This window comes from Bicyclus anynana, chromosome 18 (genome assembly GCF_947172395.1).
Source record: "Bicyclus anynana chromosome 18, ilBicAnyn1.1, whole genome shotgun sequence".
Classification (NCBI taxonomy): domain Eukaryota; kingdom Metazoa; phylum Arthropoda; class Insecta; order Lepidoptera; family Nymphalidae; genus Bicyclus; species Bicyclus anynana.
Genome location: NC_069100.1, coordinates 7,335,752 through 7,348,062, shown reverse-complemented (window position 1 = coordinate 7,348,062; position 12,311 = coordinate 7,335,752). Strand labels below are relative to the sequence as shown.

The 12,311-nt window shown below is 35.9% G+C and overlaps 1 protein-coding gene across 1 annotated transcript in view; it reads right to left on the bottom strand.

Moving 5' to 3' along the window:
• LOC112056080 (lachesin) overlaps window positions 1-12,311 on the bottom strand; it is a 166,920-nt gene that overhangs the window by 140,474 nt on the left and 14,135 nt on the right. The window contains exon 2 of the mRNA XM_052886931.1: window positions 11,032-11,246. Within this exon, the coding sequence (XP_052742891.1) occupies window positions 11,032-11,098 (67 nt within the window). The 5' untranslated portion in view covers window positions 11,099-11,246. The remainder of the gene's footprint in view (window positions 1-11,031; window positions 11,247-12,311) is intronic.

The window sequence follows — 12,311 nt, the reverse complement described above, 5'->3', positions numbered from 1 at the left end:
ACCTAACCTAAACTTATAAAATAAAATAAAAGGAAATATAAAATTATATCTACAGACTTAGGCGTCGTAGAATTCATCCTAATCGATGTTTATTGGTAAACTGCCCAGAAGGCTGGCAGTATTGCCACGTTGTATGGCAATACTGATCAGCCTTCTGGTCACGAGAAGCTTTCATATAAATTGAAACTAAATACAAAATAACATACAGACAAACAGATAAATAGATTAGAGACAGTTCATCTTATAACACTTTACCGAAGTCATAAACGGTGCACGTCCTGTAGAGAATGCATCAGCAAACGCATCTAAATACAGCTAGTTCAATATTAATCTTCAATGAATACCGTACAAGCTGAGCAGTTTAAAACAATAGCTCTCTGTAATAGCCAGTACGGACCATTGTTCCATGGTCTAGCTAACATCAAGGATAAAGAGTGCTTTACTAACTAGGACAGTAAACAGTTCTGGATTTAGGGATCAAACAAATAGATATTTTCCAATTTTCTTTCTACTTTTTTTTATTAAGACATCAACATAATTTGTTTTGAACTAAGTCTGCATTTATATTTGTTGGTCCGCCATTAAAAAAAATCTAGCGATTCAATAATGATCCGATTTTTTTTTTATTAAGAAAGAATACAATATGGAACTTAAGCTAACTTATCCCAATAACTATACAAATCATGCCCACGTGGCAAAAATACTGGCTGCATTTCCGCGCATGAGCCAGCCCTTCTGTCACCAGTCGAGGCAACTAGCCGCGGTGAAATTATTCGGTAAATTTTATGACACGGTGCTAAATATATGTTTCACCGCAAAGAAATTAAATAAACAAAACAATTTAAATCTAATTGTTTTGTTTATTTCATTTCTTTGCGGTTTCTATTTTCTAAAATACATACTTATAGTATTTTTATGTAAAAAAAAAATTACTATTAATAAATAAAAATATATAAAATAGAGTAAATTACTTTATAGATGAGAATCGAAAACCCATAACAGATTATTAACTAACATGAGACCAAGTGAATAGAAATAGACAAAATATAGTGGCGACGGAGTTGTCCCAGTCCCATCTCTTTCGTCCTAATACAATGAAAGAGATATAGGTATTTCCGGTTGCACCACCATTGATTGTAATATGTCTAATTCTCTTCATTAGATTATTTCGTAACCTCGGCCTGTCCAGTCTACACCTTAAACATACAGGATGGCAGAACAAATAAGCAAAGCGGTAGTATTTTCCCAAAGATTAGGTTGTTAAAAAAAACATATTACTATAAGATAAGTTGTGAATGGGCCACAAAAGAGGCGCTTACCGATGACTAACGAGTAACCATAAAAGATAAACATAAACATATGATGCTCATAACTGGTGAGATTACAAAACAAATTTGAATATTGTGAAATCATATCGCAATCAAGCGACTTGGGAATGTAGTTTTACAAGTTGGCGGTACTCATTTTGGTTAGAGTAGCTTTGGATTAAGTACCGATTGCCCTTCATAGCGTATAATATAACGCCCTGCGATTTCACCCGCGTAGTTCCCGTTCCCGTAAAATTACTGGGATAAATAACGCTTATGTCGTTCACAAATACCGTAGCTTTCTAGTGGTAAAAGAATTTTTAAAATCGGTTCAGTAGATCCAGCGATTAACCCATAGAATACAACATACTTTAAACCTTTATACTTTTATGTTATGTTATGTTTTTTTTGTGGTAATTATAAGAAGTATTTGTCAAAAGAAAAATGGAACCCTTATAGGAACACTTTGTCGTCCGTCTGTCTGTATATCTGTCCGTCTGTCTGTAAGTAGGCTGTACTTAGTCTCTACTCTCTTTTTTACTCTCTACTTTTTTAGAGTAGTAGAGTAGTACTAGTAGCTTTGTATTAAGTATCCATTGCCCTTCGTGGCGTATAAAGATTAGCCGGCTGAGTTATTTTGTAATATGTAAATAGGTAGTATTTATCTTATTGACCCACGTGTTTTTTTACAAGATGAGCTCACTCTTGACCATGACCTCAACTATAAGTGTAAATGTGGCTTAAGAACGCGTTTGCTTAGAAAATGCCTCTAATACTCGGTTTGTGAGAAACTTTTTTTTTTGTTCTTTACAAGTTAGCACTTGACTGCAATTTCACCTGATGGTGAGTGATGATGCAATTTAAGATGGAAGCGAGCTAACTTGTTAGGAGGAGGATGAAAATCCACATCCCTTTTGGTTTCTATACGACATCGTACCGGACCGCTTAATCGCTTGGCGGTACGTCTTTTACGGTAGGGTGGTAACTAGCCACGGCCTAAGCCTCCTACCAGCCAGACTTGGACCAATTAAGAAAACCTCAATCGGCCCAGCCAGGGATCAAGCCCAGGACATCCGTCTTGTAAATCCGCCGTCAAAAAAACTGTTTCGCTTATGGTTTTGATATTATGATCTGATAATATTCGGTGAAAGGTACGCAGAATAGGTTGCGCACTAAATTTTTTTTTCATACCGCGGGCTATGTATGAAAAATCTATTCCTGAGTAGTAACTCCAAAAACTCAAAATATCCGACGTTTATTACACATCCAAAAATAACAAATATGGTTTTAAATTTTAATTACACGCACATATTACCATATACTCGTATTACGGTATTCAATCACGTACAGTTCGGTCAGCTGAATGAATGATTGATTTATTGAACGGGTGAGCGGATTAACCGAACGAAGCATTGTGTTTATTGTAATGAGAGCGATTGTTCGCCGCGGGGGAATTGTTGCGTAATTTTAAATACAATTGTTACTTAAACTTGAATTGAACTGAGAGAACGGACTTTGGCACGAAAATTTAAATAGTTTGGGCTTTGTAAAAGCAATATAATCAATCTCAAATTATTAGTTATTAGCGGACGCCCGCGACTTCGTCTGCGTGGAATTTAGTTTTTCGCAAATCTCGTGAAACCATGGAATTTTCGGGATAAAAAGTAGCCTATGTGTTAATCCAGTGTAAAATCTATTTCCATTCCAAATTTCAGCTAAATCGCTTCAGTAGTAGCGTTATAGAGTAACAAACATCCAAACATACAACCAAACAAACAATCCATACAAACTTTCGCGTTTATAATATTAGTAGGATAGTAGGATTACGTGCTAATGGGTATATGACCTCATTTTAAGAAATTAAATATCACGTGTCTCAAACGGTGAAGGCAAAAATCATGAGAAAACGTGTATACCTGTGAATTTTCGATTCAGAGAGCGTAGGTTCGAATCCAGTCCGGGACATGCAACTCTAACTTTTCAGTTGTGTGCATTTTTAAGAAATTAAATATCACGTGTCTCAAACGGTGAAGGAAAACATCGTGAGGAAACGTGCATACCTGAGAATTTTCTTAATTCTTTGCGTGTGTGAAGTCTGCCAATCCGCATTAGGCCAGCGTGGTGGACTAAGGCCTAACCCCTCTCATTATTAGAAGAGCCTCGTGCTCAATAATGTGGGCGTGAGCCGAATATGGGTTGATAATGATGATGAGGTTTATTAATGGCGATATGAGATTCTTGCCCGCACTTCTCAAAGAATCGGCCTTCCGAACCGGTAAGAAACGAATATCTTAGTATACAATGGATTAACCGTACATGTGCCGGGTATAGGTATACATATAAACATGTCCAGCTAACAACGTAAAAAAATAAAATAAATAAATTAAATAACACTTAATCAACGATAAGCAAACGGTCCTACTTATTGGGCAATTACCAGTCATTGTAAAAGGATTATCAAATGTAAATGCGCACATATTCGATTTGATTTGACTAAATATCAATCATATATAAATATCAAACATCAATACACATTTCACTCTGATTAGAGAGTTGTTAACTCGACGTGTAAGTTGTTACTCAATAATCTGCTGTAAAGCAAAAGCGCATACGTCAGTGTGAAGGTGCTGTCAGCTCTATGTATGTATTTGTATGTAAATGCACTAAGCGGATAATTGTGTGTGTGCGATAAACATTTTATTCCCACCTATAAAACGCGACGACGCGTTAGTTCAGTCGACGTGTGGATGCGGTAATCGACCATCATTTAGATAAATATTCGTTTATTAAAAAAAAATATTCTTGTGCATAATCTATAGAATAGGTAGGAGAATAAGTATCATATTGCTCCAAGATTAGTAGAATTATAATTTCAAACGCCATCTTCTCAAGAACTACTTTTCGGATTGTTTTTGTATAATATGGCACATGAGATAAGCCATGGGTTTATTTTAAATTAAGAAATAACTGAAAAAAAAGAATGGCAGTTGCCTTATGAGATTCATAATACGTACTATTATCGTGAATCGCGGCAAACTTTCAGGAGTGAAACGAGCCGTCACCGTACCCATGCTACCTGTAGGTTGGTGAGAAGATCATTATGAATTAGTAATATCATAATAATAATTTAGTAATATAATTATAAAATGTTTACTTATAAAATTATTGTAAAGATGTAAATTTGAAATGGTGAAATTGTCATTTGAATCATTAAATACTTAATAAATAATTTGCATGCCAAATTGGCAAGATACATTTACCATCTACATCTACCGACCACCTGTATAATGCATGTATCTGCAAATAAGTAAATTGATTGATTGATTGAATTATTATTTCCGTCAATTGGGATGAAGTCACGGGCATCGGTTAGTTCAACTGTTGTGTATTTCGTTTTGTTTCAGTCAAACTACACATGAAATAAAATTTGTTTTTTTTTTTAAATTAACACACTCATAGTATTGGAGAACTATTTGGATATCCAGCTGGTTTTAAACAACGAAATGCCAGAATCAATACTAAAATTATCAATGCCCTATTTTTCTTGTAAAAACCTATAATAAACAAACACAAACAAACAAGTCAATAAAGTCTTACAAAATACCGCATCCATTGTCTCTTCCGTCGTAGGTAAGCCACTAAAATGTGTCGCGTTCCAATAATGTTCTGATAACGATGCAGGTGTACCTAATTAATTGGAGAGGTTGTTGACCCCTGACGCGGCCCTAGGTGCGGCTAATTAATATCTGTCTAGATTTTAGCGAATATATACTTCAATAAACGTGGATTTATGTTGAACTAACACGATATAAAGGCATTAGTACTACGTAGATTGCTTGTACTGTGAACTTTCGTAACATTTTCTGAACGGCTATGGGATGGTTTTTTGTTCATGACTAAGTTCACCAAATGACCAATTACCAAATGATAGAAATCAATTTGTAATTTGGAAACTTTGCGTAGAAAGAAAGCAAGAAAAAATAAATTAATCGAAAGCCTTTCGAGTGAATTATACATCGATTAGTAAAGCATTAAAGGTTGTAAGTAGATTATAGGAGAACCAAAGTTACCGCCATTACTTGACAAGATTAGGAGCTTATAATTCCCAGACCTGCGTGAATTTATAAAAGCTAAGAGTTTGTAATATTTATTAATGAAAGACATTATAAAAACGACATCTGCCGATCGAAGCACAAGCTCTAACTAATGAATGTAGGCTTAACAATAGGGTAACCACGAATCATGCTATCATAGAATTAAATATATTACTATAATACAATTTACACCGTGTGTTGGGTTAAAAAATCAAAGATCAGTTCATCTATGAAAAAAGCGTTGCCTGTTTATATTTGTACTAGTAGACGCCGTGCGGTTTTACCCGCGTGGTTCCCATTTCCGCAGGAATCTGGGTATAAAATATAGCCTATAGCCTTTCTCGATAAATGGGCTATCCAACACTGAAAGAATTTTTCAAATCGGACCGGTAGTTCCTGAGATTACCACCTTCAACCAAACAAACTCTTCAGCTTAATATTAAGTATTAAGTATAGATTTGAAAACTAATTAAATCAAAGCAACTTGGAAATTAAAACCTATGTTTCAGGTTTACAGACATACTCGTAGAGCAAACGCATTTTGAGACTTGCACCAAATTATACCTGCTGATTTGCTCTGTCATAGAACTTTTCATCATCAGATTTTCCACATGAGCTAATTTCACCAGCTGGTAATGCAGACGAGGTCTTTTGACTTACACTAACACAAAACGCCTACTCTGCTTAATACGTAGTAAATAAATGGGAATTTCTCTATTACAACTCAAAATATATTTACCCTACTTTAACGAGGGAGTACAATGAGATGTATTACACAATACGAGTGGGATAGTGTTACTATAGTTCGCATAAAAACAATCGCAAATTTATATACCATTAGTGATGTGTGTTTGTCTGTCATATTATGTTACTTGTAGGTTAAAGGCGTAGGATTGAAACTTAATGACCTTTATTTAATTTCGTAACCCAACATACGGTTTAAATTGTAAATAGAAGTTTTCCATTTCCAACTACATATCTACTTTCTACTGTTACTATAAATAGAAAGTAGATATATAGTTGAAAATAAATAAATATAAAATATATAAATAAATTAAATATATATAGCAGCGGTTCACTCACACTTTTACGGTATTTATTTAACTACACGCTAATGATTGTTCTTGGTTTTTCTTTTCTTTCGTTTGTTAATTATTTTTGTTCTTAAATATTGTATTATGTAATAATAACCAGTGCACAGCAAAACCAACTGTGGTTTTGTGTTGTGTTGCACTATGGTTAGGCTTAATTTAATTGTAGAATAAAAAATAAATAAATAATAAAAAAGTAAGATCCGGATGACGATTTGTTCTGGAGCATGGTGTCTTGTATAAATCATTGAGACCAATCGACGGATTGGCCGTGACCAACTCACTGTCATGGCTAGGATAGTACATCAGTCAGTCAGTGGCTTGCATGATGTTTTTAACCAGGGCAAGCAGTGTCAAACTTCACTGAACGGTTACCAATAAAGTTTAGTGGCTATATCGCGTATATCAATCTTTGTAAATCCGTTATTAGAACAGCTGAAAATGCTTTCCAAGTTTGCAATTCAAAGCCTTAAAAGTACGCTTGGCCGTTGATTTTGATCTTTATCATTAAATACTGATAATGATACAACATACAGTGGCGTGCACTTCATACATGCATTAAAATACTGCATACCCCAAGAGTGGTCTTCTTAGTGCTTATTAAATACAGATTTTTCCAGTTTGCTCAACTTTATTACTTGTGCATACACTGATCGACAACCTTATGCACGCCACTGACTATATACATAATATTATTATCCCAAATCCGCCAACGTCGTGAAACTGAAGGGACGATGGACGTTGGGGGTCCAAGGAGCTGGAATAGCGCCTCGCACCGGAAAGCGCAGTCCCTGTTGTCGATCCTCTACCAGATGGACCGACGACATGAAATGGGTTACAGGGAGTCGCTGGATGCTAGCGGCTAGAGACTTAGTACTTGGAAGTTCATATAAGAGGTCTGTGTCCAGCTATGGACATTTATCGGCTTTTAACGATGATGATGAAATCCGTCAATCTGTATTAGCGGTTTAAACTCCAGATTCCCTTGTTTTGGGTAAGAAAAGAATAGTACAGTCTGCCAAGTTCGTTGATGACACTCCCATGATATGCGGGCTACGGGGGAAAGACTGCGCGGGTGTGAAATCGTGCGTGCGGGGAAGTGCGGTGCATCAGTCGTGAGTTTTTCATTCATCGCTACACGCCCCCCGGTTCGCGCGTAGCTATAAGTAGGTTTGTATTCTTTAAGTGGCCGATGAATTCAGTGGCGTACACTTCATAAATGCGAAAATACACTGTCTTACCCCAATATCCGTTTTAGACCTTTTTTATGTTAACTCTCTCACCATCATCAATAGTAACCCATATTGAACTCACTGTTGAACACGAGTTTCTTCTCAGAATCAGAGGGATTACGCTAATATATGTTAATAATACGCTGGCTCAATGCGGATTGGCAGACTTCACGCACATAGAGAATTAAGTAAATTCTCAGGTCGATATGTTTTCTCACTCCGTTTGATTTTAGTGCTGACTCTAGTTAAATACCTAGTGCTCGCCACTACTGATGACGATAACCAAGTACAAAATATTTGAGGTTACAATTATTTGGTCACGTTCGATTTGATGTTCTCATTTACATTTAATACGCCATGACCAATCCGCAACCGGATGCTCTCTTCTTTTTGGTCACTTCGTGAAATGACATTATTATAAACTTTTTTTTATTTAGACACAGGTCATTGCCATTTGGTCACGCCTTCATTAATATCCGAATAATATTCTTTGAATTATTTAGCATATTTTCGTACTGTATTTAATCAAACATGGCCAATATATAGGGGCCTAGCATACGTCTACGACATCTCTTGTAGAGAAAGAGATACATGTATAGTCGACCAATAGCGGCATGGAAAATATCGGCAATCACAACGAAAGAGAGAGTCAATCACAATCTTTGGTCGACAAAATGTATGTCTTTTTTGATATCACTTAGGGCGCATCCCAGGTCACTGATAAGAAATGAATAAGAAAATCATCATAAATATTACCTGCCCGCCAGCCAAGTGGCAAGTCGATTCGTTTTCTAAGATCGCAAACGCTTCGATAACTAGGAAAATGTATGGGAACAAAAGATCTTGATCACGTGACCTGTCGATAGCAAATGTCATTCCCATACATTTTTCTAGTTTTCGAAGCGTTTGCGATTGTAGAAAGAGAATCGACGTGCCACTTACAACCATAAATATTATCTAAGTCTCCTGTGCCTGTAATTTCAGTCAATCATAGATCACGTCTCATTCATGATCAAAACGGCCACTAACATTTGGGTTTATTATAATATTCATTTCACTGCGTATTGGTCTGAGATTAAAAGAAAAATATATTAAAAACTGGATGCCAAACAAAAAATGTTTAAAAAAAAAAATTGTCACGATTCAAAACACGCGGACGTATTTCTTAATAGCAATTCTTGTATTACAGTCATTGATCCGAAATAGTTTACGTATATAAAAACTTAGGATGACTAATAAACATTTATAGAACCGGTTTACGCTAGATTCTGAATTACAATAAAACATCGTTGAGCCAAGGTCAGCGGTTTTTGTCACAACACTTAAAAAATCGGCGAGCAAAAAATAGGTTAGGTATAGTTCGTATGCTCCAAAGTTCGAGTCGCGAACACGAGGCATATATCAGCGGAATGTACAAAATAGAACGCGAGTCTAACAGTGGAATTCATAGACGTTGTAGGGGCACCCTCAGGGGATCATTCAGCTGCTGATTTTAGAATTTAACCTCTATTTGATTGAGAATTTGAAACTCAGCGGATGAATGATCCGCATACGACGTCTATGAAGTCCACTGTAAGACAGCTAGATATTTTTTTTTATGTTTTTTTTTTTTGTGCTCGTAACCGCTTGTTGGCTTTTCAAAGCCTAACTGAATGTGCCCTGCCATTTCAGTTTCACTACTGGTATATCAATTTTCCCTTCAATTTCTTGTTATTGTAAAGACTGTGTTAGGAATGGAACAATAGTTGTCTAGCGGGCGGGAATCGAACTCAAACCTCTCGGGATTAAGTCGGGACTATAACCAAAGTAATACTCTGCTATAACCGTGACGATGTTGAGGTCCTCATCACTCTGACTTTTATATGATAGTTTTATGTACATTCAATATACTTGCAGGCATATTTAATGTACAATTGACTGTATATTATGTGTACATACCCAAGTTTGTGCACATCCTACTAATATTATAAACGCGAAAGTTTGTATGGACGTTTGGATGTATGTTTGAATATTTGTTACTCTTTAACGCCGCTACTATTGAAGCGATTTGACTAAAATTTAGAATAGAAATGGATTTTACTCTGGATTAACACATAAGCTACTTTTTATCCCGAAAAAATCCATGGTTTCCCAGATTTGCGAAAACTGATGATTTTAATGATATGAATGTTTGTTACTCTTTCACGCCTCGACTACTGAACCGAATTAGCTGAAATTTGGTATTGAGATATAATATAGCATGGATTAACACATAAGCTACTTTTTATCCCGGAAAAATCCATGGTTCCCGAGGGATTTGTAAAAAAGTAAATTCCACGCGGACGAAGTCGGAGGCGTCCGCTAGTTTATTATAATTATGCTTGTATTACGTCAAAGAACTGTTTTGGAGCTGACGCCCAGTAGCGATGTCTGAAACTAAATGCAACAATCGTCCGGAGCCAATTGGCATATCAAATTCTACAAAATATCTTTGAAATATTTACACAGACTACATACTCGTATATCTACATTACGGCAAACAGCTGGCCTTGGCATTTTCTCTGTTTATTACTCGTCACTTTACATTAGTCTACAGTATATCATATAAGCCGTGATAGCCCAGTGGATATGACCTCTGCCTCCGATTCCGGAGAGCGTAGGTTCGAATCAGGTCCGGGGCATGCACCTCCAACTTTTCAGTTGTGTGCATTTTAAGAAATTGAATATCACGCGTCTGCATACCTGAGAATTTTCTTAATTCTCTGCGTGTGTGAAGTCTGCCAATCCGCATTGGGCCAGCGTGGTGGACTATTGGCATAAACCCTCTCATTCTGAGAGGAGACATGTGCTCGTTTAAAAAACTAAAAATATTTATTCTAATTTATATAATAAGTAAGTATATTTTGTTTATTTCCCGTTGTTACTCAAGTCTGTCAACTAATAATGACTCTACCAAAGGTAACGGAAAGCGGATTTTACCGAGTATAATTATTGTAAAAAACGAAAAATTAGAAAACTGTTTTAACTACAATTTAAAACTTTAACCTAACATATAAATGTGATTATCGGTGTGTTCGTTTGTTAGTTCCGCTTTCACGCCTAATAAACTAAAACGATTTTTTGATTCTCTCACCAATGGAAATTTACATTATCAGCGAGTAAAATACGATATATTGTATCCTCGATTCCCCACGGGGATGAGAGCTACACGGGTGAAACCGCGGGATTTCTGATAATATGATATAGATAATACTGTCATAGCCACAGAAACAGGTAGAACAGATTATAACAAGCATTTTTTTCTTGTCTATAAAAAGTAAAAAGTTACCTGAACAATGTGAGATGTAGGCCAGCACGAAGAACGCCAAGCATATAGAAAGCCTTTTCAACTCCATCGTGTTATCACTTTTGAAATATCGCGTCACTAATACCACGGGTAATACGTCAAATATAAAAAAAATATATATTTAGTACTAGGCACTGGAAACACTGTCACACAAGGCACATCACTAGCTCTGCATCAGGCACTTGGTTTTCGTTGATCTGTGAAAAAAAAATATTATTAGACCGTTTTGCTTCGTATCAAGAAATTAAAAAAAATATGCTAATGCGTTCCATTTAAAAATCTATTTTATGTCTATGCGTAATGTGCGAATCGTGTTTTATTGCGTTCCATTAAAAAGAAATAATGCTTGCAAGTAATCTAATATTCTGTTCATATTGTGTTAGTCATCGAAAATAATATGTATGTCTCTCACTCGGTATTTATATTTATACGTAGTCTGGTGAGATCGTTGATGACACTCACATGATATGCGGGCGACGGGGGGACAGAATGCGCGGGTGTGAGATCGTGCGTGCGGGGAAGTGAGATGCATCAGTCGTGGGGTTTTCATTCATCGCTACACTATTTCTCCGCCTTCTATTTATATTTTCGCATGTTTTCTAAATAATAAATAGTCCAATATTCAATTAGCAAAAATATAACCCAAAACATAAACGATTTATATTAAAAAATCTTCAACCCCGTTTTAACCTTTTAGAAGGTAGAATTTTGAAAAACCTAGAACAACATTATTTTTGGTACTTCAAAATATCTTCAATTAATTATAGGATAGGCTATCGAGCTGATTTTCAATATGTATGGAAATTCCTGTATACCTATAGTAAGTTGAAGTTGAAATCTAGAAGTAATAGCCCACGGCTACATACCACCCTTTTGGCGAAGATGGCTTCGCCAATTTTCAAATGACTAGAACCCATGAAGAACCCAAGAAGTTGTTTAAAAAAAACACCAATCCACGCCACTGTTCCAATTTTAAATAAATATTTTTTAAACCTTATAAAAATAACGCGGAAGTCATCAACCTTTTTTTATAGGTCACCAACTTGGTACTATATCTATAAATGCATTCTGTACTGCATCGTATACAGTGTGCTCCTATTTTAGAGCTATAAAAGAGATAGTCCGGGTCAACTCCTGCCAGATACGCACGTAAAACAGATAAGGCACGCCGGGTTGCTAAATACGTTTACGTATTAAGTAACAGGGACCCAAATGAGATGTCTAAAGCTTTTATTTGTAACTATTGTAAAGCTTTTAACTCT